The sequence below is a fragment of the Aquarana catesbeiana genome, linkage group LG08, assembly GCF_042186555.1.
Source record: "Aquarana catesbeiana isolate 2022-GZ linkage group LG08, ASM4218655v1, whole genome shotgun sequence".
NCBI classification, from domain to species: domain Eukaryota; kingdom Metazoa; phylum Chordata; class Amphibia; order Anura; family Ranidae; genus Aquarana; species Aquarana catesbeiana.
In genome coordinates, this window is record NC_133331.1 from 299,806,153 (window position 1) to 299,834,147 (window position 27,995).

At 45.8% G+C, this 27,995-nt stretch overlaps 1 protein-coding gene and 1 pseudogene across 1 annotated transcript in view; one reads left to right on the top strand and one right to left on the bottom strand.

Annotated features, from left to right (window-relative positions):
• Nucleotides 1-27,995, top strand: part of LOC141106854 (uncharacterized) — a 53,342-nt gene that overhangs the window by 22,276 nt on the left and 3,071 nt on the right. Inside the window, exons 6-10 of the mRNA XM_073597784.1 lie at nucleotides 2,984-4,045; nucleotides 5,474-5,502; nucleotides 17,071-17,239; nucleotides 17,356-17,453; nucleotides 17,569-17,710. Of these exons, the coding sequence (XP_073453885.1) occupies nucleotides 2,984-4,045; nucleotides 5,474-5,502; nucleotides 17,071-17,239; nucleotides 17,356-17,453; nucleotides 17,569-17,710 (1,500 nt within the window). The remainder of the gene's footprint in view (nucleotides 1-2,983; nucleotides 4,046-5,473; nucleotides 5,503-17,070; nucleotides 17,240-17,355; nucleotides 17,454-17,568; nucleotides 17,711-27,995) is intronic.
• Nucleotides 1,897-2,041, bottom strand: LOC141106942 (U2 spliceosomal RNA; annotated as a pseudogene).

Genomic DNA, 27,995 nt, shown 5'->3' on the forward strand with positions numbered 1-27,995 from the left:
TTGGGGGACTGGAATTGGGATTAGGGTCGGGGGATTGGAAGTAGTGGGACTGTGATTAGGTTTGGGGGATTGGGATTAGTGAGACTGGGATTAGGGTTGTGGGATTGGGACTAGTTGGACTGTGATTAGGGTTGGGGGATTGGGATTTAGAGGGACTGGGATTAAGGTTGAGGGATTAGGACTAGTGGGACTGGGATTAAGGTTGATGGATAGGGAGTAGTGGGACTGGGATTAAGGTTGATGGATAGGGACTAATGGGACTGGGATTAGGGTTGGGGGATTGGGACTAGTGGGACTGGGATTAGGGTTGAGGGATTGGGACTAGTGGGACTGGGATGAAGGTTGATGGATAGGGACAAGTGGGACTGGGATTAGGGTTAAAATTGGGGGATTGGGACTAGTGGAACTGGGATTAGGGTTGGGAGATTGGGACTAGTGGGACTGGGATTAGGGTTGGGGGATTGGGACTAGTGGGACTGGGATTAGGGTTGGGGGATTGGGACTAGTTGGACTGGGATTAGGTTTGGGTGATTTGGACTAAAGGACTGGGATTAGGGTTAGGGGATTGGGAGTGAGTGGGACTGGGATTAGGGTTAGGGGATTGGGAGTGAGTAGGACTGGGATTAGGGTTGGGGGATTGGGACTAGTGGGATTGGGATTAGAATTGAGGGATTGGGACTGAGATGAAGGTTGATGGATAGGGACTAGTGGGACTGGGATTAGGGTTAAAGTTGGGGGATTGGGACTGGTGGCACTGGGATTAGGGTTAGGGGATTGGGACTAGGATTAGGGTTGGGAGATTGGGACTAGTTGGACTGGGATTAGGTTTGGAGGATTTGGACTAGTGGAACTGGGATTAGGGTTAGGGGATTGGGAGTGAGTGGGACTGGGATTAGGGTTGGGGGATTGGGACCTTTTTTTTTGAAAGCCCATGGCGTGTGAAACACACTCAAAAACTTCACCCGGTGCCAAAAAAATGTGTAAACACATAAAGAGTGAAACACAAAAAAGTGCAACGGGTACACAAGCCCTCTAAATTCAGAGGGCCTTGCCCTGATTCCCCTTGATCCATCTTGCCAAAACCAGACGGACCCCTTTCTCTGGAGGATCTGCCGAAACAGACCCACCCAAGTACTCGGTGGGGCTCCCCCGAAGGGAGACCCCATGAGAGAGGGTGAACCAAGCCAAAAGGCCATGTCCACCCCCTCCCTAGACTTTCAGGGCAGGCCCGAGGACCTGCAACCCTATCAGTCACACATTGCAAAACCTTGTACAAACACAAAAATACAAAAACGTGACACACAAAGGAAACAAATAAAAAGAAAGTGGGGGAGAAGGAAGTAGAGGAGAGTGAAAAAGTAGCCATTGTGCAATACAATGGCCAGGCCATCCGGCCAGGAATAAAAAATTCCTCCAGTCGCAGCCAAAAGGCCCAGCCCAGGAGGCAGGTGCTAAAAAAGCGTGTAATGGTGCAGTGACCGTGGTGCCACAAATCAAAGTGACCCTCACTCGCAGTGATTTTTTGGCACCCCTGGACTGCCACTCCAGGGGCACATACACCATAGGCTTTCGGTACCAGCCCTGACCAACAACCCGGACCACAGCAGCCCCCACCCCAGCCAGGAAGGCCTGAAGTTCCCGGAAGCTTGGTGAGAGCCCTTTGCCATCAGGCCCCACCGACACTCCCATCACTCCTACCTAATTACATTTGGGGAATACTAACCACTCCTCCCCCTCCAGCTAGAGAGGAGCTGGTGTTCTCTCCCGAAAAACTGACCAGAGCTAGAGCTACCCCAATCTAGGCCAGAAGGCCAGGGACCCGACACACTAGATCAGACTTAGATGCAGCACCCAACCTCACCAGGACGGCTCAGACTCGACCCCGCTGACACCAACAAAGAATGCCCAGACCTGAGCCACTACCGATACCACCCTTCCAGGTGCAATGACACCATTGGATTTGCATATGCCCTCCCCACACTCTGGCAACTGATAAGAACAGATACTACACTTGATCTTAGCCAAAAGGCAGAGAAGCGATGGGGTTGGGGGATTTAGACTAGTGGGACTGGGATTAGGGTTAGGGTTGGGGGATTGGGAGTGAGTGGGACTGGGATTAGAGTTGGGATTGGGAGTAGTGGGATTGGGATTAGGGTTGGGGGATTGGGAGTGAGTGGGACTTGGATTAGGGTTGGGATTGGGATTAGTGGGACTGGGATATTTCCACTCGCGTTGCAATGCTCATCTGAGTGTAATTTCAGAACTTTCTGGGGTCACAAGTCCTGATAAAACAACACAAATGTCCCTCTTGAGGAGTGCTCTTGTAGGACGGGATGAACCTAAAAGTGACATCGCTGCCTCTGTTTAAGGATATTTTCCCAATAGAGGAGCACAAACAGCAGCTCAGCAAACTCCATCTTCTCTGTGTTCCCGCTCTCCCCTCCACCAAATACAAGGAAGTGCACAGGAAATGATGTAGGAAGTCCACAGGAAGTGATGTAGGAAGTCCACAGGAAGTGATGTAGGAAGTCCACAGGAAGTGATGTAGGTAGTGCACAGGAAGTGTTGTAGGAAGTGCACAGGAAGTGATGTAGGAAGTGATGCTATTACCTTTTGTACCACCTCCATTTAGAATGTAAGCTCTATGAGCCGGGTCCTCCTGTACCTTCTGTATTGAACTGTAATTGTGCTGTTCCCCCTCTACATTGTAAAGCGCTGTGTAAACTGTTGGCGCTATATAAATCGTGTATAATAATGTAGGGGGAGGGGTTGTTAGTTAATGCCAACGCTTCAAAAACCCTTTAAAATCGCCTTCGCGGTGCACTAATTTTAGCGATAACGCGACAATAGCGCTAGGAGTTTTTATGGCATTTTTCAAGCGCCTCAATGTGAAAGGAGCTCTTAGTGCGAGACCAACATATATGACTCCTGAATACAAGATTCCAAAAATTCTTCTAACATTTATTGTAAAATTATTTCTCAGCAGATGACCATAATGTGCGGAATACGTCTGAGGAATCTTCTGATAAATCACATTCCAGGACTCTAAGATCTCACAGTACAAATACTTTAATAGATCCGTCTATTCCCGAGGAATCTTCTTCAGGGCAGGAAGGAGATCACACAGAAGAGAGTTCATTGTCATGTTCAGTGTGTGGGAAACTTTTCACAAAAAAGAGATCACTTCTTAGACACAAGAAATATCACACTGCTGAGCGGCCCTTTTCATGTTCAGAGTGCGGAAAATGTTACACTAGCAAACAAAACCTTCTTGCACACCAGTACAGTCACACGGGTGAGCGTCCCTTCTCATGTTCAGAGTGTGGGAAATGTTTCACTCAGCAAAACAACCTACATATACATCAAAGAAGTCACACAGGTGAACGTCCCTTCTCATGTTCAGAGTGCGGGAAATGTTTCACTCTGAAAGGAAGCCTTCTTAGACACAAAAGAAGTCACACAGATGACTTTTCATGCTCAGAATGTGGGAAATGTTTCACTGACAACCAAAGTCTTCTTACACACCGGTACAGTCACACAGGTGAGCGTCCCTTCTCATGTTCAGAGTGTGGGAAATGTTACACTGAGAAAAAAAGACTTTGTATACATAAAAGAAGTCACACAGGTGAGTGTCCTTATTCATGTTCAGAGTGCGGGGAAGGTTTCAATGAGAAACGAAGTCTTATTACACACCAGAGAAATCACACGGGTGAGCGACCCTATTCATGTTCAGAGTGCGGGAAATGTTTCACTCTGAAAACAAGTCTTATTAAACACCAGAAGCTTCATACAGGGGAGCGTCCTTATTCATGTTCTGAGTGCGGGAAAGGTTTCATTGAGAAAGCAAAACTTCTTGTACACCAGAGAGATCACACGGGCGAACGTCCTTATACATGCTCAGAGTGTGGGAAATGTTTCAAATGGAAATATTCATTTGATTTACACCAGAGAAATCACACGGGTGAGCGTCCCTATTCATGTTCAGAGTGCGGGAAATCTTTCATTCAGAAAGGAAGCCTTATGTATCATCAGAGAATCCACACACGCTAACAATCTTTCTCATGATAACAGTGGTGTAGTGGGGGTGGGGTGGAATAAATTGAGTGTTTTTCAGGTTCGGTTTGATAGATCTGAGTCTGCAGGGATTGAATTCTAGTAATACGATCCTCTAAACATATAGAGATGACTCGGTCCCGCACTCACACAGACCGCACCATACAACTAAACTGTGCTAATACATGGCCAGATATGACAATACATGGACAACACTTCTTATTGGTTGATATCGGGTTCTATACATTATTGCTCTTGTTATGGTTTACTGAGGAAGCCGGCTTCTCATTGGTCCAACCAATAATTCATTTTTTGTTTATTATCTTCAATTATAAAGGTTTTGATTTAGATTCTCGCTTCGTTTTTTTTTTTTTGCTTATTAACCACTTGAAGACCGCCATTTTAAACCCCCTTTCTGTATACGCCATTCTTTCATTTTTAGCACAGTGATATTTGACTGACAATTACTCGGTCATGCAAGACTGTACTTATGAGACATGTAAAGCTTTCCTTTTAGTTGTGTTTCTCCACCACTTTTACTATACAGTATAATAGAAAAGAGATAAAACATTTAGAATAAAAAGCGTTTTTCTAAGCTTTTCTCATTAAAAAAATGCAAATAAATAACCTTTCTTCATTTTTTTCATTTTTTAATTTAGGGCAAAATGTGTTTTTCTACATTTCTTTGGTAAAATACAAAGCAAATAAGTGTATATTATCTACTCTGTGTGAAAGTTATAAAGTCTTCAAACTATGATATATATACCAAACGAATCAATCCTGATGTTCTTGCGGCCTATCTCAATTCTTGAGACCCTAAAATGCCAGGACAGTACGCATACCCCCAAAATGACATCTAAGTATACAGTCCAAGGTATTTAGTAAGAGGCATGCAGAGTTTTTTGATGCTGTAAGTTTTTGCCACAATCTTTTTGGAAAATAAACAAATGAAATATAAAATCTGATTTTTATTTCACAAAGTTGTCATTTTAACAAGTTATTTCTCACACACAACATGGGTGTACTTACAATTACACTTCAAAACACATTCTTCTACTCCTTTCAAGCATGGGGATACCACATGTGTGAGAATTTTTATATGTCTAGATGCATAGAGGGGTCCAAAATCTAAGGAGCACCTTCAGGCTTTCAAAGTGCATAAATTACTTCCTATCAAATTTTTTTGAGGCCCTGCAGTGCCAGGAAAAGAGAAACACCCAAAAAATTACCACATTTTGGAAAGTAAACACCCCAAGGAATCTTTTTAAGAGGCATGATGAGTCTTTTTAGGATTTCATTTTTCTTCCACAAGTTTTTAGAAAATACAGGAAGAAAATGAAAATTTTTTTTTTTTTTTTTTTTTTTACACAAACCTGTCAATTAACAAAATATCATAAAAACAGTATGGGCATATTTACAGTTTCCCCCAAAATATATTCTTCTACTCAGGTAAGTATATAGTACAAAAAATTAGGGGTTTTTAAGGTTCTGATTAATTACCAAATGTTGCTAAATTTGAACCATTTTATGTTTTATTTCAGTTAGAAATATTCATTAAACCATGAATCTCACTGTGTTTTGCTCAACAAACATAGTTTACACATTCCATGTTACAATAGATTTGTCAATCTCGACATGTTTCGCCAACAATTTTCAACTTCTTCAGGAGTTTATGCATCCATTTGAATTGTATGAGAGACTATCTGTTAAATCATAAAAATGAGAGTGATGGAAGAGATGTTGTCAGTATTTACATCAAAAACTGGAGCCCATGTACTGATGATCAAGGCAGCTGAATAGATGGCTATAGGGAGGACAAAAAGTCCAGGAAAGGGGCCACTAATCTATTGTGTCACTCAGAAGTAACTTCAGGTCCTGCTTATGTAGCTGGTATATCCAAAAAGGGTAGGTTTATATGCAGATAAAGTTTTGTGATGTGTATGACATAGCTCCCTTGTGGCTCCAACAAAAAAACGACTACAAAAAAACACATTCTACTACTCCTCCCAAGTATGGGGATACCACATATGTGAGACATTTTCAATGTTTGAACTGATTATATATTGACTTTTTAAGGGCTTAACCACATAGAGAAGCCCAAAATCCAAGGAGTACCTTCAGACTTCTAAGGAGTGTATCACCCTCTCTAATAGGTTGCTAGAATGATTAGGAAAATGTAGTTCTTTTTGGCTGTGGAACAGTTTATGATTGCTTTGGGCTGTTCTGTAGGGATGAGCCGAACACCTCCCGGTTCTGTTCACACCAGAACCTGCGAACGGACCGAAAATTTGCACAACGTTAGAACCCCATTGACATCTATGGGACTCGAATGTTCGAAATCAAAAGTGCTAATTTTAAAGGCTAATTTGCATGGTATTGTCCTAAAAAGGGATTGGGGACCCGGGTCCTGCCCCATGGGACATGAATTAATGCAAAAACATTTTCAAAAACAAATGAGAGCTGCAAAATACTCACCATGCCTCTCAGCAAATAGCTTGGGGTGTCTACTTTCCAAAATGGGGTCATTTGGGGGGGGGGGGTTGTGCCATCTTGGCTTTTTATGGCCTTGGAAACTGTGATAGGTAGTGAGGAGTGAAACCAAAAATTTACGCCCTTAGAAATCGTGAAGGCGGTGCTTGGTTTTCGGGGCCCCGTACGCAGATACGCTCCCACAACGTCCCACACATGTGGTATCCCCATACTCAGGAGAAGCAGCAGAATGTATTTTGGGGTGTAATTCCACATATGCCCATGGCATGTTTGAGCAATATATCATTTGGTGACATTTTTGTGCAAAAAAAAAAAAAAAAAGTTTGTCATTTTCCCGCAACTTGTGGCAAAATATGAAATATTCCATGGACTCGACATGCCTCTCAGCAAATAGCTTGGGGTGTCTACTTTCCAAAATGGGGTCATTTGGGGGGGTTTGAACTGTCCTGGCATTTTATGGCCTTCAAAACTGTGATAGGTAGTGAGGAGTGAAATCAAAAATTTACGCCCTTAGAAATCCTGCTTGGTTTTCGGGGCCCGTACGCGGCTAGGCTCCCAAAAAGTCCCACACATTTGGTATCCCCGTACTCAGGAGAAGCAGCAGAATGTATTTTGGGGTGCAATTCCACATATGCCCATGGCCTGTTTGAGCAATATATCATTTAGTGACAACTTTTTGTAATTTTATTTATTTTTTTTTGTCATTATTCAATCACTTGGGACAAAAAAAAATAATATTCAATGGGCTCAACATGCCCCTCAGCAATTTCCTTGGGGTATCTACATTCCAAAATGGGGTCACTTGGGGGGGTTTGTACTGCCCTGCCATTTTAGTACCTCAAGAAATGAGATAGGCAGTCATAAACTAAAAGCTGTGTAAATTCAAGAAAATGTACCCTAGTTTGTAGACGCTATAACTTTTGCGCAAGCCAATAAATATACGCTTATTGACATTTTTTTTTTACCAAAGACATGTGGCTGAATACATTTTGGACTAAATGTATGACTAAAATTGGGTTTATTGTATTTTTTTATAACAAGTTTATAGCGCAAAAAATAAAAACCGCAGAGGGGATCAAATAGCATCAAAAGAAAGCTCTATTTGTGGGAACAAAAGGACGCAAATTTCGTTAGGGCGCAGCATTGCATGACCGTGCAATTAGCAGTTAAAGCGACGCAGTGCCAAATATTAAAAAGTGCTCTGGTCAGGAAGAGGTTAAACCCTTCAGGGGCTGAAGTGGTTAAAAATTTAACTTTGTGCACGGGAAACACGCGTCACTTTACAGGCATACTATAGACACCTCCAGCTACGATATTTAAAGGAATAATTCACTTTTTTTTTCACTTTAAGCATCATTAAAATCACTGCTCCTCAAAAAACGGCCGTTTTTAAAACTTTTTTTGCATTGATACATGTCCCCTGGGGCAGGACCCGGGTCCCCAAACCCATTTTAGGACAATACTATGCATATTAGCCTTTAAAATTAGTACTTTTGATGTCGAACGTTCGAGTCCCATAGACTTTAATGGGGTTCTAAAGTTTGTGTGAACTTTCGGTCTGTTCTCAGGTTCTGGTGAGAACCGAACCGGGGGGTGTTCGGCTCATCCCTAAATACGGGTACCGACTTGTGCTACCAAGGTTTCCCGGAACTCACCTCGCCTAAACACATGTAATCATTATATATTAAGTCACACTTAATAACTTGAGATGATTGACATGTGTTGTTGATGACTGGGATATGGCTGAGCTCACAGGCATGTGCTTTTAAGTGACAATGTTGTCAGTTTTTACCATGTGCAATCTCCTATTGTTTATGCTTTCCTTTCAATGACAAATATTTTTTTTTCTACTAATTGTTCTAATAAAGTTATATCAGGTTAAACCACAGTTTGTTCCTTTTCCTTCACTGAAGGCAAAGACACCTTGGGTCCTATTCCCACTCCCCTTTTATTTTGACTAATTCTCCTGTTTTGATAAAGAACACCACCCTAGTAGGTGAGCCGGTAACCTGTTACCTGAATTGACCAATGATACTGGTCATCAGGACTCCGCCCATTGCGTTTTTTACTACGATTTGTACATCCTCAGGCAGGGCAACTTTGTCTCTGTTTAGTGATGTTGCTCATGTTATCCAGCCACAGCATGTAGAGAAGGTGGTGGACTGTTTATTAAACCATTGTTATCCTCCTAATACTCTATGAATCTTCAATCTGGCACTAGTGCACAGTCCACCGCAGCTGCCAGAGTGGCTTATTCTGCCTCCTTGTCAACAGCTAATCCTGCCATAGCCCCAGCATCATGCATGGAAGAGTCAGCTGAAATATTTGAACACAGCGACAGCCACTTGCTTCTTGAGGATGAACAGACATTACTTGATTCTGAGGTAGAGGAAGGGACTAACATGAGCCTACAGAGAGGGGAGAACAGTGATAATCAACAAATTGGCAATCATATTCCCAAAGCCACAGGGTGTCGCCAAGTTGGCTCCAATTCCCGACCGTGTTATAGCTGAATGATGGCTACAGCAAGGTCGTCCAGTTCTGGGAGGGTGTTATATGACGTCCTCCCATGATCGCGCCCACCGCACGCCCGCTTCGGCTCGCTCTGATTCTTAGCACACAGCTGATCACAGATCGGAGTAAAGAGCCAATCACAGTGGCCCTTTACCACGTGATCAGCGGTGTCCAGTCACAGCTGATCACAATGTAAACACAAGCTGGTTATCAGCATTCTTTTCCTCACGCTGACAGCATGAGGAGAGGAGAACAGCTAACCAGCTTGTGTGAAAGAGACATCTACACTGATAATTAGGGCACTGATTATCCATGTCCTGATTATCAGTGCAGCCGCAAGAGTGGCCATCCGTGCTGCCAATCAGTGCCCATCAGTGCTGCCAATCAGTGCCCATTAGTGCTGCCAATCTATGCTTATCAGTGCTGTCAATTAGTGTCCATCAGTACTGCCAATCAGTGTCACCTATCAGTGCTGCCTATCAGTGCCATCTTCCAGTATCCATCAATGCCCATCACTGCCACCTATCAGTGCAGCCTATCAGTGCCCATCAGTGCCACCTCACCAGTGCCTATCAGTGCAGCCTCACCAGCGCACATGAGAGAAGGAAATAAACTACGTTTGCAAAATTTTATAACAAACTATGAAAACCTTTTTTTTCAAAAGTAATTGGTATTTTTTTCATTTATTTAACAAAAAATAAAAAAACCCCAATGGTGATTAAATACTAGAGGTCGACCGATATGGGTTTTTCTCTGGCCGATGCCGATATTTAGAAATCGCAGTGGCCGATGGCCGATATAAGATGCCGATTTTTTTTTTTTCCCTTCATCTCATAAAATCTAACAGTTAGACCCCTTTCACACTGGGGCGTTTTTCAGGCGCTTTTGGGCTAAAAATAGCGCCTGTAAAGTGCTTGTAAAACGGCTCCCCTGCAGTCTCAGTGTGTCATCAGGCGATGCGCTGGCAGGATGTTTAAAAAAAGTCCTGCAAGCGGCATCTTTGGAGCGGTGTATACCGCTACTCCACCACTCCTGCCCATTGAAATGAATGCGCACCGCTGCCGAAGCGCCTGCAAAGCGTTTTGGGAGCAGCGCTTCAGGGGCGCATTTAACCCCTTCCTCAGCCGCTAGCTGGGTTATAAGCGTCCCGCTAGCAGCCGAATAGCGCCGCTAAAATGACGGTAAAGCGCCGCTAAAACTAACAGCCTTTTACCGTCAACGCATGCCCGCTCCAGTGTGAAAGCAACCTTAAGTAATAAGTAATACAGAAATTTTTTTACATTTAAACATTTATTAAACAAAACAAACCTCCAATCAGTTCACTTGTATGTATAATTTAGATTAAAAAAAAAAATAACGATATCTTAAATATTAAATACACAAAAACAGGTGATCAAAACTTTTGGGCGAAAAAAAATGGGCTAACTTTACTGCTTTTTTTTTTTTATTTCATTAGTGTATTTTTTTTTTTTAAATTGCGTTTGAAAGACTGCTGCGCAAATACCGTGTGACATAAAATATTGCAACAACCGCTATTTTATTCCCTAGGGTCTCTGCTAAAAAAAATATATATAATGTTTGGGGGTTCTAAGTGATTTTCTAGCAGAAAATACAGGATTTTTACTTGTAAGTAGGGATGAGCCGAACACCCCCCTGTTCGGTTCGCACCAGAACATGCGAACAGGAAAAAAGTTCGTTCGAACACGCGAACACCGTTAAAGTCTATGGGACACGAACATGAATAATCAAAAGTGCTAATTTTAAAGGCTTATATGCAAGTTATTGTCATAAAAAGTGTTTGGGGACCTGGGTCCTGCCCCAGGGGACATGGATCAATGCAAAAAAAAGTTTTAAAAACGGCCGTTTTTTCAGGAGCAGTGATTTTAATAATGCTTAAAGTCAAACAATAAAAGTGTAATATCCCTTTAAATTTCGTACCTGGGGGGTGTCTATAGTATGCCTGTAAAGGGGCGCATGTTTCCTGTGTTTAGAACAGTCTGACAGCAAAATGACATTTTGAAGGAAAAAACTCATTTAAAACTACCTGCGGCTATTGCATTGCCGACAATACACATAGAAGTTCATTGATAAAAACGGCATGGGAATTCCCCAAAGGGGAACCCCGAACCAAAATTAAAAAAAAAAAATGACGTGGGAGTCCTCCTAAATTCCATACCAGGCCCTTCAGGTCTGGTATGGATATTAAGGGGAACCCCGGCCAAAATTAAAAAAAAAAAAAATGACGTGGGGTTCCCCCTAAATTCCATACCAGACCCTTCAGGTCTGGTATGGATTTTAAGGGGAACCCCGCGCCAAAAAAAAAAACGGCGTGGGGTCCCCCCAAAAATCCATACCAGACCCTTATCCGAGCACGCAACCTGGCAGGCCGCAGGAAAAGAGGGGGGGACGAGAGTGCGGCCCCCCCTCCCTCCTGAACCGTACCAGGCCACATGCCCTCAACATTGGGAGGGTGCTTTGGGGTAGCCCCCCAAAACACCTTGTCCCCATGTTGATGAGGACAAGGGCCTCATCCCCACAACCCTGGCCGGTGGTTGTGGGGGTCTGCGGGCGGGGGGCTTATCGGAATCTGGAAGCCCCCTTTAACAAGGTGACCCCCAGATCCCGGCCCCCCCCTGTGTGAAATGGTAAGGGGGTACATAAGTACCCCTACCATTTCACGAAAAAAGTGTCAAAAATGTTAAAAATGACAAGAGACAGTTTTTGACAATTCCTTTATTTAAATGCTTCTTCTTTCTTCTATCTTCCTTCATCTTCTGGTTCTTCTGGCTCTTCTGGTTCTTCCTCCGGCGTTCTCGTCCAGCATCTCCTCCGCGGCGTCTTCTATCTTCTTCTCCTCGGGCCGCTCCGCACCCATGGCATGGGGGGAGGCTCCCGCTCTTCTCTTCTTCTTTTCTTCTCTTCTTCTCTTCTTCATTTTCTTCTCCGGGCCGCTCCGCAATCCATGCTGGCATGGAGGGAGGCTCCCGCTGTGTGACGGCGCTCCTCGTCTGACAGTTCTTAAATAACGGGGGGGGGGCCACCCGGTGACCCGCCCCCCTCTGACGCACGGTGACTTGACGGGACTTCCCTGTGACGTCACGGGGAATGCCACAGGGAAGTCCCGTCATGTCCCGTGCGTCAGAGGGGGGCGGGGTCACCGGGTGGCCCCGCCCCCCGTTATTTAAGAACTGTCAGACGAGGAGCACCGTCACACAGCGGGAGCCTCCCTCCATGCCAGCCTGGATTGCGGCCCGGAGAAGAAAATGAAGAAGAGAAGAAGATAAGAAAAGAAGAAGAGAAGAGCGGGAGCCTCCCCCCCATGCCATGGGTGCGGAGCGGCCGGAGGAGAAGAAGATAGAAGACGCCGCGGAGGAGATGCTGGACGAGAACGCCGGAGGAAGAACCAGAAGAGCCAGAAGAACCAGAAGAACCGGAAGATAGAAGAAGAAGCATTTAAATAAAGGAATTGTCAAAAACTGTCTCTTGTCATTTTTAACATTTCTGACACTTTTTTCGTGAAATGGTAGGGGTATTTATGTACCCCCTTACCATTTCACACAGGGGCAGGGGCCGGGATCTGGGGGTCACCTTGTTAAAGGGGGCTTCCAGATTCCGATAAGCCCCCCGCCCGCAGACCCCCACAACCACCGGCCAGGGTTGTGGGGATGAGGCCCTTGTCCTTATCAACATGGGGACAAGGTGTTTTGGGAGGCTACCCCAAAGCACCCTCCCAATGTTGAGGGCATGTGGCCTGGTATGGTTCAGGAGGGGGGGGCCGCACTCTCGTCCCCCCCTCTTTTCCTGCGGCCTGCCAGGTTGCGTGCTCAGATAAGGGTCTGGTATGGATTTTTGGGGGGACCCCACGCCATTTTTTTTTTTTTTGGCGCGGGGTTCTCCTTAAAATCCATACCAGACCTGAAGGGTCTGGTATGGAATTTAGGGGGAACCCCACGTCATTTTTTTTTAAAATTTTGGCCGGGGTTCCCCTTAATATCCATATCAGACCTGAAGGGCCTGGTATGGAATTTAGGGGGACTCCCACGTCATTTATTTTTCTAAATTTTGGTTCGGGGTTCCCCTTTGGGGAATTCCCATGCCGTTTTTATCAATGAACTTCTATGTGTATTGTCGGCAATGAGTTTTTTCCTTCAAAATGTCATTTTGCTGTCAGACTGTTCTAAACACAGGAAACATGCGCCCCTTTACAGGCATACTATAGACACCCCCCAGGTACGAAATTTAAAGGGATATTACACTTTTATTGATTGACTTTAAGCATTATTAAAATCACTGCTCCTGAAAAAACGGCCGTTTTTAAAACTTTTTTTTGCATTGATCCATGTCCCCTGGGGCAGGACCCAGGTCCCCAAACACTTTTTATGACAATAACTTGCACATTAGCCTTTAAAATTAGCACTTTTGATTTCTCCCATAGACTTTTAAAGGGTGTTCCGCGGCATTCGAATTTGCCGCGAACACCCCAAATTGTTCGCTGTTCGGCGAACTTGCGAACAGCCAATGTTGGAGTCGAACATGAGTTCGACTCGAACTCGAAGCTCATCCCTACTTGTAAGCAACAAGTGTCAGAAAAGATTTAGTCTTTAAATGGTTAAACTGAGAGCTTCTACACATGGAGTTCAGCTCATTGATAAAAGAACCTGAAAAGATACAATGTATCCTCTTATCAGACTTGGCAGGCTGCCCAGGGAGGAGAGAATCCTCTCCACAGATAACTTTCAAGCAACTTGCATTGACTTCTATTACAGAAGTCATTTGCAAGTCCCGCTGAAGTTATAATCGGCTTTTTTTATCAGCACAATCGGCTGATGCCGATTAAGTAAAGAAAGCCAAATATCGGCCGATATATCGGTCGACCTCTATTAAATACCACCAAAAGAAAGCTCTATCTGTGTGAAGAAAGTTAAAAAAATGTCATATGGGTACAGTGTTGCATGACCGCACAATTGTCATTCAAAGTGTGGCCAGGGCTGTCTTAAGGCAGGGAAAAAGGGGCAGCTGCCCTGGGCCCCATCATTTTTGTGGGGCCCAAAGCAGCTGCCTCATACTTTCCAACTATCCCAGTTTAAATTCCCTTGTCCTGTGACATTTTTGTCCTGTGCTGTGTCCCAATATCTTAGTGTGAAGTTCTGTTACTAATGATGCCCAGCTCTGCCCTATTGCCATGTACAGATGACTCACCTGCAGACCCTGTGTTTACATGTAAATAACCTGCATTCATATGTAAATAGCGGCAGCATTAATATGTATATAGCTGTGGACCAGTGTCATTGATATGTAAATAGAGGTGGCATTCATACGTATATCATGCCCCTCTGAATTCATATTCACCATCACCTCTGCTAAATGCTGCCCACCGGGGAGGTAAAGCGGAATGCTTGAAATTCCTGCCTACAACTGTGGTCATTAAGCCTAACATTAGCCTGTTCTGCAAAGGTAAGCAAATTGGAGGTGCGTTCTTTCTTTTTAAGGATGTTCCAAACAGTTGATTTGGCCACACCTACTGTTTTTTCTATCTCTCTGATGGGTTTGTTTTGTTTTTTCAGCCTAATGATGGCTTGCTTCACTGATAGTGACAGCTCTTTGGATCTCATATATTGAGTTGACAGCAACAGATTCCAAATGCAAATAGCACACTTGAAATGAACTCTGGACCTTTTATCTGCTCCTTGTAAATGGGATAATGAGGGAATAACACACACTTGGCCATGGAACAGCTGAGCAGCCAATTGTCCCATTACTTTTGGTCCCTTAAAAAGTGGGAGGCACATATACAAACTGTTGTAATTCCTACACCGTTCACCTAATTTTAGCTAGTCCTCCCTGTTATAGAGTATATAATCAACTGTAACTCCATTTTGTCTTTTGTATTCCATTAGATAGTTCTTGTTTCTAAAAGATGCGTTCAAGTGTTGAACTTTAAATGAACGCCACTTCATGACAAGTACTTGTACAAAGGTGTTCTTGAAAATGTTCATTTTAATGTCACCCATTAGAAAAGGAACATTTTTAACCACAGTTGAAATGCATATAAATCATGAGAGTCAAAGATAAGTGATACAGGTGGTTAAAATAATTAGGTGAAATACAGGAAAGTTATGTACAGTACATTAATTAAGTTTGACAGGGTCAAACAGAGGTCTGCTTGTGCCTTATTAAAACTGTTAAAATACAGTTCTCAATGTATATATTAATAATTAGAACTCCTTGTGTTTAGGCCAGCTGTGTCCTTGTAGATAATGTTATCTTTATGTCCTTGTAAGATAATGTTATCTTTATGTCCTTGTAAGATAATGTTGTTTTTCCTGAGTTTCTAAGCACCTGCCAAAACTAGTGAGATAATGAATCTCTGTTGAAACCTGCTTAACCCTTAGAAACCTAGGAATAGATCTACCCCTCTCCTTTCCTTTTCTACTTTACAGGCTGTAGCCCTTAATAAACATTTCAGACCTGCTCTGTACATTGCCTGCTGTGTGTGTGTCATTGAGGTCTCCAGAATTCACAGATCACCGCCATTACTAGTAAAAAAAATAAGAAAAATGCTATATAAATGCCATATATCTTTCTCATAGTTTGTAGACACTGTAACTTTTGCGCAAACCAATCAATATACGCTTATTGCAATTTTTTTACCAAAAAATATGTAGAAGAATACATATCGGCCTCAACTGAGGAAATTGTTTGGTTTTTATAGGGATATTTACTATAGCAAAAAGTAAAAGATGTGTTTTTTTTCAAAATTGTCGCTCTTCTTTTGTTCATAGCGCAAAAAGTAAAAAACGCAGAGGCGATCAAATACCACCAAAAGAAAGCTCTATTTGTGGGGTAAAAAGGACCTAAATTTTGTTTGGGTGCAATATCTCACAACCACACAATTGTCAGTTAAAGCGACGCAGTGCCGTATCGCAAAAAAAATGCCCGTTCATTGAGAAGTCAAATCTTCTGATGCTGAAGTGGTTAATGCCGACATACCTTTTGAACCGTTAAAATTTTTTTTTTTTTTTGTGTGGAGATCCATGTGTGTCTCAATCTTGGTCCTGTTAATTGGCATGAAGGGGGGGGGGGCAAAAACATGGATTGTATTCTTCTTCCAACATAAACATGAACTTCCATCATCATCAAAAATATAAATTGGTAAATAATAAACAATTGCTTTTACAAGGACAACACTTTAACTGAAAGTACAAAACCTACCAAAAATATCTTGTATTTCTGCAAATCCCAGGCTTAACTAATAATAACACCAGAATGGCTCAGTATGTGCTGCAGACTGCAGTCACTGGAGGTCCACAGAAATCATGTGACCTTCACTTCCTGTAGTGGAACTCCACTCTACACAGACATCATGTGACCTTCACTTCCTGTAGTGGAGCTCCACTCTACACAGAAATCATGTGACCTCCACTTCCTGTAGTGGAGCTCCACTCTACACAGAAATCATGTTACCTACACTTCCTGTAGTGGAGCTCTAGCGGCAGAGATTCACAATAAAGTTCAGTAAAAAAAAAAAAGAAGTGGAGTGGAGGTCCACTTTGTAGCCAGACACCTCTCGAAGAAACACAGGAAATATGGGCGGAGGATGGGTTAGATATAGGATAAATTCACTCTGTAACCTGAGAAGCCTCACATGATGCAGTTCTAACAAGAGAGCAACATCACATATTGTGCGCGGATCACTCTGACGGGAGCTGATGAAAGATAAGCATAGAACGTTGTATAACGTACAATATCCAAGGTGAAAGGAGAAGAAAAAAGAGAGCACACATCGCTGGAACACACAAAGAGGGTAATAAGATTTCTTTTCTTTTTACACCAATAAATCCCCCGTCATTTCCGTTCTCTTCCTCCATAGTCACTGTGATGTCTTTATCTCCAACATCCACTACTACACAAACCTCAAATACTGTTTTTAGGGGATATTTTTTGACATGGGTAGAAGTATGGATAATTCTGGAAAGTATGAAGTGATCATTATGACTTCCTGTCTTCTCACAGGATTATAGAGCAATAACTATCTGGAGATCCATTAACACCCAGCAGCCGTCTTCACAGGACATCACCCATCACAGTGCCTCCACCTCACTGCCTGACAACAGAGGTGAAGGACACAAGGATCTCTACAAGGACGTTATAATGGAGAATCAGCCGCCCCTCACATCACCGGGTAAGAGGAGACTTTATTGTAAAGGAGAGAGCAGTACGGAGGGTCCACTTAGATCCCCCATCATCTGATAAACACATAGAAACAATGTATTCAGTCATTGTGTGTGTTTCCTACAGATGGATCCAGTAATGGGAACCCACCAGAGAGATGTTCCCTTCCTCTGTATTCCCGGGATTCATCACAGGAAGATCACATCATCCCTCACCATCATCAGGTAGGTGGTACTGAGCAACTAGAACTCAAAATGTATTCTAATCTATGAGAGGTTATTCTTCTGTGTAATCTCTTGTTTCTTTTTACCAATGTATTCTACCATCTTTGGGGTTTAGTTTGAAGAATTGAAAGACATAAAAGTTGAGGATAAAGAGGATGAAGAAGAGAGGTTGGTGAGTGGAGATCAGCAGTCTATGGAGGAGGGGGAGATGACTATGGAAAGTAAACAGGAGGAATCTTTTCTACATATGGACAAAAGTAAGTAAAAAACACTAAATATAGAACCAGTTTCCATTATTATTTTACTTCTATGAGTATGAAGTTTGTATTTACATTGTTACATCAGAGGAGAAAAGGTCTATGTCTACTGAATTCACCCAGGATGAAGACAGAATAACCATATAAAGCTCAGCCTCATTTTCTTTAGTTTAAAAATGTTCTTTCCTGATCCGAAAAGGCAATCAGATAACTTCCCAGATCAACATTCTAAAATGTTTTTCCTACAATTATTAGTAATCATATACAGCAGTGGCGACTGGTGCTCAACATTTTTGGGGGGTGCAAACAAACTGAAAAATTAAACTGTTAGTGATGCAGGACTGTAAATAGCCATTTATCAGGTGATTATTTATCATTACTGCTAGAAACAACTGTGCCCATCATATGCAGCCTCACTGTGCCCATCATATACAGCCTTACTGTGCCCATCATATGCAGCCTCACTGTGCCCATCATATGCAGCCTCACTGTGCCCATCATATGCAACCTCACTGTGCCCATCATATGCAGCCTCACTGTGCTCATCATAAACAGCCTCACTGTACCCATCATATGCAGCCTCACTGTGCCCATCATATGCAGCCTCACTGTGCCCATCATATGCAGCCTTACTGTACCCATCATATGCAGCCTCACTGTGCCCATCATATGCAGCCTTACTGTGCCCATCATATGCAGCCTCTCTGTGCCCATCATATGCAGCCTTACTGTGCCCATCATATGCAGCCTCACTGTGCCCATCATATACAGCCTCACTGTGCCCGTCATATGCAGCCTCATTGTACCCATCATATGCAGCCTCACTGTGCCCATCCTATGCAGCCTCACTGTGTTCATCATATGCAGCCTCACTGTGCCCATCATATGCAGCCTCACTGTGCCCATCATATACAGCCTCACTGTGCCCGTCATATGCAGCCTCATTGTACCCATCATATGCAGCCTCACTGTGCCCATCCTATGCAGCCTCACTGTGTTCATCATATGCAGCCTCACTGTGCCCATCAATTGCAGCCTCACTGTGCCCATCACAGTAGGCAAATGACATTCACATTTCAAGTAAAAGAAAATAAAAACACTTAACATAAGGAGTCCTCCTCAGAGCCCCCTTTTTACATCAGATGTCCCAGTCAGCGTCCCCCTTTACATCGGGTACCCCCCTTTACATCAGGGGTCCCAATCAGAGTCCCCCTATACATCAGGTGTCTTCATCAGATTCCCCCTTTACATCAGGTGTCACCATCAGAGTCCTCCTTCACATTAGACGTCCCCATCAGAGCCCCCTTCACATTAGATGTCTCCATCAGAGTCCTCCTTTACATCAGATGTCCCCATCAGATCAGAGTCCCCCTTTACATTAGATGTCCCCATCAGAGTCCTCCTTTACATCAGATGTCCCCATCAGAGTCCCCCTTTACATCAGATGCCCCCATTAGAGTCCCCCTTTACATCAGATGCCCCCATCAGAGTCCCCATTTACATCATATGCCCCCATCACAGCCCCATTAGAGTCCTACTTTACATCAGATGTCCCCATCAGATCAGAGTCATCCTTTACATCAGATGCCCCCATCACAGCCCCCTTTACATTAGATGTCCCCATCAGAGTCCTCCTTTACATTAGATGTCCCCATCAGAGTCCCCCCTGTATTAATATGCCCAAACCATTGACTCCATTTTGTTATACTTTGTCATTTTAGCTTCAGTATACAAGATTTTGTCATTTTAGCTTACCGTATTTTCCGGCGTATAAGACGACCTTTTATACTTAAAAAAATCCCCCAAAAATCGGGGGTTGTCTTATACGCCGGTATATGGATGTCAGCCCACTGGATGTGCATTAATGTCCGCTGAGCCAATCACGGCGAGCGATGTATTCTATTAATGAATACAAGGCCTGCTCGGATTGGCTTTAAGAGTCAGAGAGGCGCGGGCTGATGATGTTCCAACCTCTGCCAATCACGGCGAGCGATGTATTCTATTAATGAATACAAAGCCTGCTCGGATTGACAGAGGTTGTAATATCATCAGCCTGCGCCTCTCTGAATCTCAAAGCCAATCCGAGCAGGCTTTGTATTCATTAATAGAATTCATCGCTTGTCGTGATTGGCTCAGCGCGGTATACTGTCATACTGTATACAGTATGTTACCGAATGCGGCTACCCCTCGGCTCCTCTTCCTTCCACGGCCACCTCGCCATCCACCACTGGAGCTTTGGTTTGAAGCACCTGACCCTCCATCTGGCACCTGACCCTTCATCTGGCACCTGACCCTTCTTCTGGCACCTGACCCTTCTTCTGGCACCTGACCCTCCATCTGGCACCTGACCCTCCATCTGGCACCTGACCCTTCTTCTGGCACCTGACCCTTCTTCTGGCACCTGACCCTCCATCTGGCACCTGACCCTCCATCTGGCACTTGACCCTCCATCTGGCACCTGACCCTTCTTCTGGCACCTGACCCTTCTTCTGGCACCTGACCCTTTTTCTGGCACCTGACCCTCCATCTGGCACCTGACCCTCCATCTGGCACCTGACCCTTCATCTGGCATCTGACCCTCCATCTGAAACACCTGAAGGGGGTCGTCTTATACGGTGAGTATATCTCAAAACCAACGTTTTAGCTGCAAAATGAGGGGGCCGCCTTATACGCCCAGACGCCTTATACGCCGGCAAATATGCTATATCTGCATTTATGAAAGAATGCACAAGAAAAATGCTTGTAAAGCACTGTACTCTATATATCTCATTGTGGTTTGCTTTGTCCTTTCCTGTTCCCTGTTCTGTAGGCCATGGGACAGGATGTATGACTTATGACTCATAACCAGATGGTCTGTTGACTTTTGTGAACTCATGATAAATGTATCTTAACTACCTCAATACAGTACACTTACCAGTGGTGTATTTAGGTTTTGTGCTGCCCTAGGCCTGACTAAGCTCGCGCACCCCCTAATTTAACTATAACCCACCCCTTCCTGTCAAGGCCACACCCCTTCCTTTTTAAGGTCCGCCCTGTCATTTTAATGGGAGGACAGAGGGACGCCACGGGAAGAAGACAGTAAGGGATGCGGCATCTTTTCATGTGGGGGTAAGGGGATATGTTCTGGGTGCTTTGGGAGGCTCTTGCACTGAAGTCGTGTCCCTCCTCTGTGGCTCCTCCTCCTCCTGGCTGTGTACACTAGAATATTGGAGCCGAGAAGGAGAAGGGAGGAGGAGCTGAGGAGTGTGTGTGGCTGACAGTGGGGAGAGAGGTGTCGGCTGCTACGGAAAGCCCATCGCGACTTGTAGGACTCCGGGCGGCAGATGTCCTTGGTGCCAACGCTGGCGCATCCCTGTCTGGCCAGTTACCGAAACTCGGTGCCGGAACTTGTTGTGGGCTCCGGGACAGTGGCGTCACTAGGGTTGGCCTAGAGGATATCAGGTTAGGCACTTCCTAATGGCTCAGTCCCTGGGAACAGTAATGGATAATGGCCAACAGGCTATCTTACCAGACCCAGTGAAACTGCAACAGTGATCCCTCCGGCTGGACATTCACTCACTCTGGGTTGCCCAGGCTGACTCTAGTCAGTAGTGTAGCAAGTCTTTACCCTGGCAGTGGCTTCATATTTCTCCCCCTCTGGTGGTGCGGGTACAGGGTGGCTCTCTCTGGTGGTGCGGGTACAGCGCGGCTCTCTCTCTGGTGGTGCGGGTACAGCGTGGCTCTCTGGTGGTGCGTGTACAGCGTAGCTCTCTGGTGGTGCGGGTACAGCGTGGCTCTCTGGTGGTGCGTGTACAGCGTGGCTCTCTGGTGGTGCGTGTACAGCGTGGCTCTCTGGTGGTGCATGTACAGCGTGGCTCTCTGGTGGTGCGGGTACAGCATGGCTCTGGTGGTGCGGGTACAGCGTGGCTCTGGTGGTGCGGGTACAGCATGGCTCTCTGGTGGTGCGGGTACAGCGTGGCTCTCTGGTGGTGCGGGTACAGCGTGGCTCTGGTTGTGTGGGTACAGCATGGCTCTGGTGGTGCATGTACAGGGGTACAGTGTGGCTCTTTATCTGGCTTCCCCCAGCACAGTACTCTCTTTTTCTCCTCCTGTAACCCCCCCGGCAGAGTGCATGCATGCTGGGGGCTGTAGCATGATGTCTGTGGACACACAGGGGCTGCCACTCTTCAGGGACTACTTTTCCCATGATGCCCCCAGAGTCTTCTGATTGGCCCTCTGCTGTAGCCAATCAAGGGGAAGGAAACAGCGGGCAGGAAGCTGGGCAGCGGAGCGGCAAAACCATATAGAGCCACTCTCTCTCTCTTCTCCGTTCGGCTGACAGAAAGGGGTGGGGGAGGTGAGCGGGGAGATACACAGACAACCCACAGCTCTCCTCTCCCTGTCACAGCGCTGCTGCTCCATTTACCAGAGGACTCCCCCGCTCGCCCCCCCTCCCCTTTCTGTCAGCCAAAGGGAGAAGAGAGAGAGAGCGGCTCTAATTGATTTTGCCACGCCGCCGCCCAGCTTCCTGCCAGCTGTTTCCCTCCCCATGATTGGCCACAGCAGAGGGCCAATCAGAGAGGGAGAATCACGGCTTTAAGCAGGAGCCGTCAAGCCGCCCCCGTAAACTGCTTTCTGGCCCCATCTGCAGCTGCAACGCCACTGCACGCCTAAGCTGTACTCTCCTGATGTGCCCTGCTGTGCGGGAGGAGGGCACGCGTGCCATTTGGGGGGGGGCGGGTTTTTTTGCTGCCCCCCCCCCCCCCGCAAAGTGCCGCCCTAGGCCTGGGCCTTGTTGGCCTAGGCCAAAACACAGCACTGGCACTTACACCCCCTTCCTGCCTAGACCAATTTTCAGCTTTCAGCGCTCTCACAGTTTGAATGACAATTACTCAGTCATGCAACAGTTTACCCATATGAAACTTGCGTCTTTCTTTTCACACAAATAGAGCTTTCTTTTGGGGGTATTTAATCACTAGTGGGATTTTATTTTTTCTGCTATAAATAAAAAAAATAAATTTAAAAAAAGTAAATTTTGTGAAAAAAAAAGCCTTTTTCTTTGTTTCTCTCATAAAATTTTGCTAATTAGTAATTTTTCTTCATACATTTTGGCTAAAATTTATATTGCTACATATCTTTGGTAAAAATTACACAAATTAGTGTATATTATTTGGTCTTTGTGAAAGTTATAGAGTCTACAAACTATGGTGCCAATCACTGAAAATTGATCACATCTGATCAGGCGTTCAGTACATCAGGTGTATCTTATTTCTTGAGACACTAACAAGTCAGGAAAGTACAAATACAACCCAAATGGCCCCTTTTTAGAAAGTAGACATTCCAAGGTATTAAGTAAGTAGCATGGTGAGTTTTTTCAAGTTGTAATTTTTTCCCACAATTCTTTGCAAAATGAAGATTTTTTTTTACAAAATTGTCATATTATCAGGTTATTTCTCACACACAGCATATGCATACAACAAATTACACCCCAAAATACATTCTGCTACTCTTCCCGAGTATGGTGATACCACAGGTGTGAGACTTTTACACAGCATGGCCACATATAGAGGACCGACATTGAAGTAGCACCTTCAGGCGTGCATAACGAGCATAAATGACACATCTCATTTCTCAACCACCTATTACACTTTTGAAGACCCTGGAGCAACAGGACAAGGGAATTGCCCACAAAATGACCCCATTTTGGAAAGCAAACACCCCAATGTATAATCTATGAGGCATAATGAGTCTTTTGTACGGTTCATTTTTTTCCAGAAGTTTTTGGAAAATGTGGAAAAAAAATGAAAAAGCATTTTTTTTTTTACACAAAATTGTCAATTTATAAGATATTTCTAACACATAGCATGTATATAGCAAAAATTACACCCCAAAATACATTCTGCTACTCTTCCCGAGTATGGCGATACCACATGTGTGAGACTTTTACACAGCCTGGCCACATACAGAGGCCCAACATTGAAGTAGTACCTTAGGGCGTTCTAGGAGCATAAATTACATTCCTTCCTACCTATCACACTTTTGAAGGCCCTGGAGCACCAGGACAATGGAATTACCACACAAAATGACCCCATTTTGGAAAGAAAACACCCCAAGGTATATACTATGAGGCATGGGCTGCAAATAGGTACTCGGGTACTCTTATGGGCTGCAGATAGATACTTGGGTAACTTGATGAGCTGCAGACAGGTACTCGGTTACTCTGATGGGCTGGTGACAGGTACTCGGTTAATGATGGGCTGGTGACAGGTACTCGGGTACTCTGATGGCCTGGTGACAGGTACTTGGGTACTCTTATGGGCTGCAGATAGATACTCGGGTAACTTGATGAGCTGCAGACAGGTACTCGGTTACTCTGATGGGCTGGTGACAGGTACTCGGTTACTCTGATGGGCTGGTGACAGGTACTCGGTTACTCTGAAGGCCTGGTGACAAGTACTCGATTACTCTGATGGGCTGGTGACAGGTACTCGGTTACTCTGATGGGCTGGTGACAGGTACTCGGGTACTCTGATGGGCTGGTGACAGGTACTCGGGTACACTGATGGGCTGGTGACAGGTACTCGGTTACTCTGATGGGCTGGTGACAGGTACTCGGGTACTCTGATGGGCTGGTGACAGGTACTCGGGTACTCTGATGGGCTGGTGACAGGTACTCAGGTACTCTGATGGGCTGGCGACAGGTACTCGGGTACTCTGATGGCCTGGTGACAGGTACTCGGGTACTCTGATGGCCTGGTGACAGGTACTCAATTACTCTGATGGGCTGCAGATAGGTACTCGGGTACTCTGATGGCCTGGTGACAAGTACTTGATTACTCTGATGGGCTGCAGATAGGTACTCTGGTATAATGATGGGCTGGAGACAGGTACTTGGGTAACTTGATGAGCTGCAGACAGGTACTCGGTTACTCTGATGGCCTGGTGACAGGTACTCGGGTACTCTGATGGCCTGGTGACAGGTACTCTGGTACTCTGAGGCCTGGTGACAAGTACTCGATTACTCTGATGGGCTGGTGACAGGTACTCGGTTACTCTGATGGGCTGGTGACAGGTACTCGGTTACTCTGAAGGCCTGGTGACAAGTACTCGATTACTCTGATGGGCTGGTGACAGGTACTCGGTTACTCTGATGGGCTGGTGACAGGTACTCGGGTACTCTGATGGGCTGGTGACAGGTACTCGGGTACACTGATGGGCTGGTGACAGGTACTCGGTTACTCTGATGGGCTGGTGACAGGTACTCGGGTACTCTGATGGGCTGGTGACAGGTACTCGGGTACTCTGATGGGCTGGTGACAGGTACTCAGGTACTCTGATGGGCTGGCGACAGGTACTCGGGTACTCTGATGGCCTGGTGACAGGTACTCGGGTACTCTGATGGCCTGGTGACAGGTACTCAAATTCTCTGATGGGCTGCAGATAGGTACTCGGGTACTCTGATGGCCTGGTGACAAGTACTTGATTACTCTGATGGGCTGCAGATAGGTACTCCGGTATAATGATGGGCTGGAGACAGGTACTTGGGTAACTTGATGAGCTGCAGACAGGTACTCGGTTACTCTGATGGCCTGGTGACAGGTACTCGGGTACTCTGATGGCCTGGTGACAGGTACTCTGGTACTCTGAGGCCTGGTGACAAGTACTCGATTACTCTGATGGGCTGGTGACAGGTACTCGGTTACTCTGATGGGCTGGTGACAGGTACTCGGTTACTCTGATGGCCTGGTCACAGGTACTCGGGTACTCTGATGGCCTGGTGACAGGTACTTGGGTACTCTTATGGGCTGCAGATAGATACTCGGGTAACTTGATGAGCTGCAGACAGGTACTCGGTTACTCTGATGGGCTGGTGACAGGTACTCGGTTACTCTGATGGGCTGGTGATAGGTACTCGGTTACTCTGAAGGCCTGGTGACAGGTACTCGGTTACTCTGATGGGCTGGTGACAGGTACTCGGTTACTCTGATGGGCTGGTGACAGGTACTCGGGTACTCTGATGGGCTGGTGACAGGTACTCAGGTACTCTTATGGGCTGGTGACAGGTACTCGGTTACTCTGATGGGCTGGTGACAGGTACTCGGGTACTCTGATGGGCTGGTGACAGGTACTCGGGTACTCTGATGGGCTGGTGACAGGTACTCGGGTACTCTGATGGGCTGGCGACAGGTACTCGGGTACTCTGATGGCCTGGTGACAGGTACTCAGGTACTCTGATGGCCTGGTGACAGGTACTCAATTACTCTGATGGGCTGCAGATAGGTACTCGGGTACTCTGATGGCCTGGTGACAAGTACTTGATTACTCTGATGGGCTGCAGATAGGTACTCGGGTATAATGATGGGCTGGAGACAGGTACTTGGATAACTTGATGAGCTGCAGACAGGTACTCGGGTACTCTGATGGGCTGGTGACAGGTACTCGGGTACTCTGATGGGCTGGTGACAGGTACTCGGTTACTCTGATGGCCTGGTGACAGGTACTCGGGTATTCTGATGGCCTGGTGACAGGTACTCTGGTACTCTGAGGCCTGGTGACAAGTACTCGATTACTCTGATGGGCTGGTGACAGGTACTCGGTTACTCTGATGGGCTGGTGACAGGTACTCGGTTACTCTGATGGCCTGGTGACAGGTACTCGGGTACTCTGATGGCCTGGTGACAGGTACTCAATTACTCTGATGGGCTGCAGATAGGTACTCGGGTACTCTGATGACCTGGTGACAAGTACTTGATTACTCTGATGGGCTGGAGACAGGTACTCGGGTAACTTGATGAGCTGCAGACAGGTACTCGGTTACTCTGATGGGCTGGTGACAGGTACTCGGTTACTCTGATGGGCTGGTGACAGGTACTCGGTTACTCTGATGGCCTGGTGACAGGTACTCGGGTACTCTGATGGCCTGGTGACAGGTACTCAATTACTCTGATGGGCTGCAGATAGGTACTCGGGTACTCTGATGACCTGGTGACAAGTACTCGATTACTCTGATGGGCTGGTGACAGGTACTCGGGTACTCTGATGGGCTGGTGACAGGTACTCGGTTACTCTGATGGCCTGGTGACAGGTACTTGGGCACTCTGATGGGCTACAGAAAGGTACTCGGGTACTCTGATGGGCTGGTGACTGGTATTCGGGTACTCTAAAGGGTGGTGACAGGTACTCAGGTACTCGGTACTCATATGGACTGTGACAGGTACTCAGGTACTCGGTACTCATATGGACTGTGACAGGTACTCAGATACTCGGGTACTCATATGGACTGTGACAGCTACTCAAGTGCTCGGGTACTCATATGGACTGTGACAGGTACTCAGGTGCTCAGGTACTCATATGGACTGTGACAGGTACTCAGGTACTCAGTTCCCCTGATAAACTGTGACAGGTACTCGGGTACTCAGATGGACTGTGACAGGTACTCAGGTGCTCGGGTACTCATATGGACTGTGACAGGTACTCAGGTACTCAGATGGACTGTGACAGGTACTCAGGTGCTCGGGTACTCATATGGACTGTGACAGGTACTCAGGTACTCAGTTCCCCTGATGAACTGTGACAGGTACTCGGGTACTCAGATGGACTGTGACAGGTACTCATATGGACTGACAGGTACTAAGATGAACTGTGACAGGTACGTTGATGGGTGGTGACAGGTCCTCTTTATTGGGGGGGGCAATCAGTGTGATTGGTGTACACTGTAAGCGGTAACGAGATGTCTCCTTCTCACACACGATCGGTGTGTGAGGAGGGAACAGCCGGTAACATATCGTTACCACTCTGTATTTACATTTAGTGATCGGCTGTGAAAGGATCACAGCCGATCACGTGGTAAACAGCCGCCAGCCAATGACTGTTTACCAGCGGCGGTGACGAGCAGTGTTCCCGGGAACACGCCGCCACCGATGTGCACGCGCAGCGAGCTCGAGATCATGTGCATGTGCCGTGCAAAGTGGGGCGGTACCACCTGTGACCGGCCGTGACTTCATCACGGCCGATCACGTGGTAAACAGCTATGCCCAATGGCTGTTCACCCCCCTTGGCGGTGAGCGGTGTCTCCGTGACACGCCGCCACCAAAGGAACAGGGATGCGCGCACACAATCGTGCGCATTCCCTGTTTAAATGAAGGGACGTCATATGACACCCTCCCAGAACGAGAGCCGCGCCGCCTGGCCGTCATATGACAGCTGGCGGGTGGCAAGCGGTTAAAGTGGTTGTAAACCCTTACAGACCACTTTGTGCTACAGGTAAGCCTATAATCAGGCTTACCTGTAGCTACCCAGGATATCT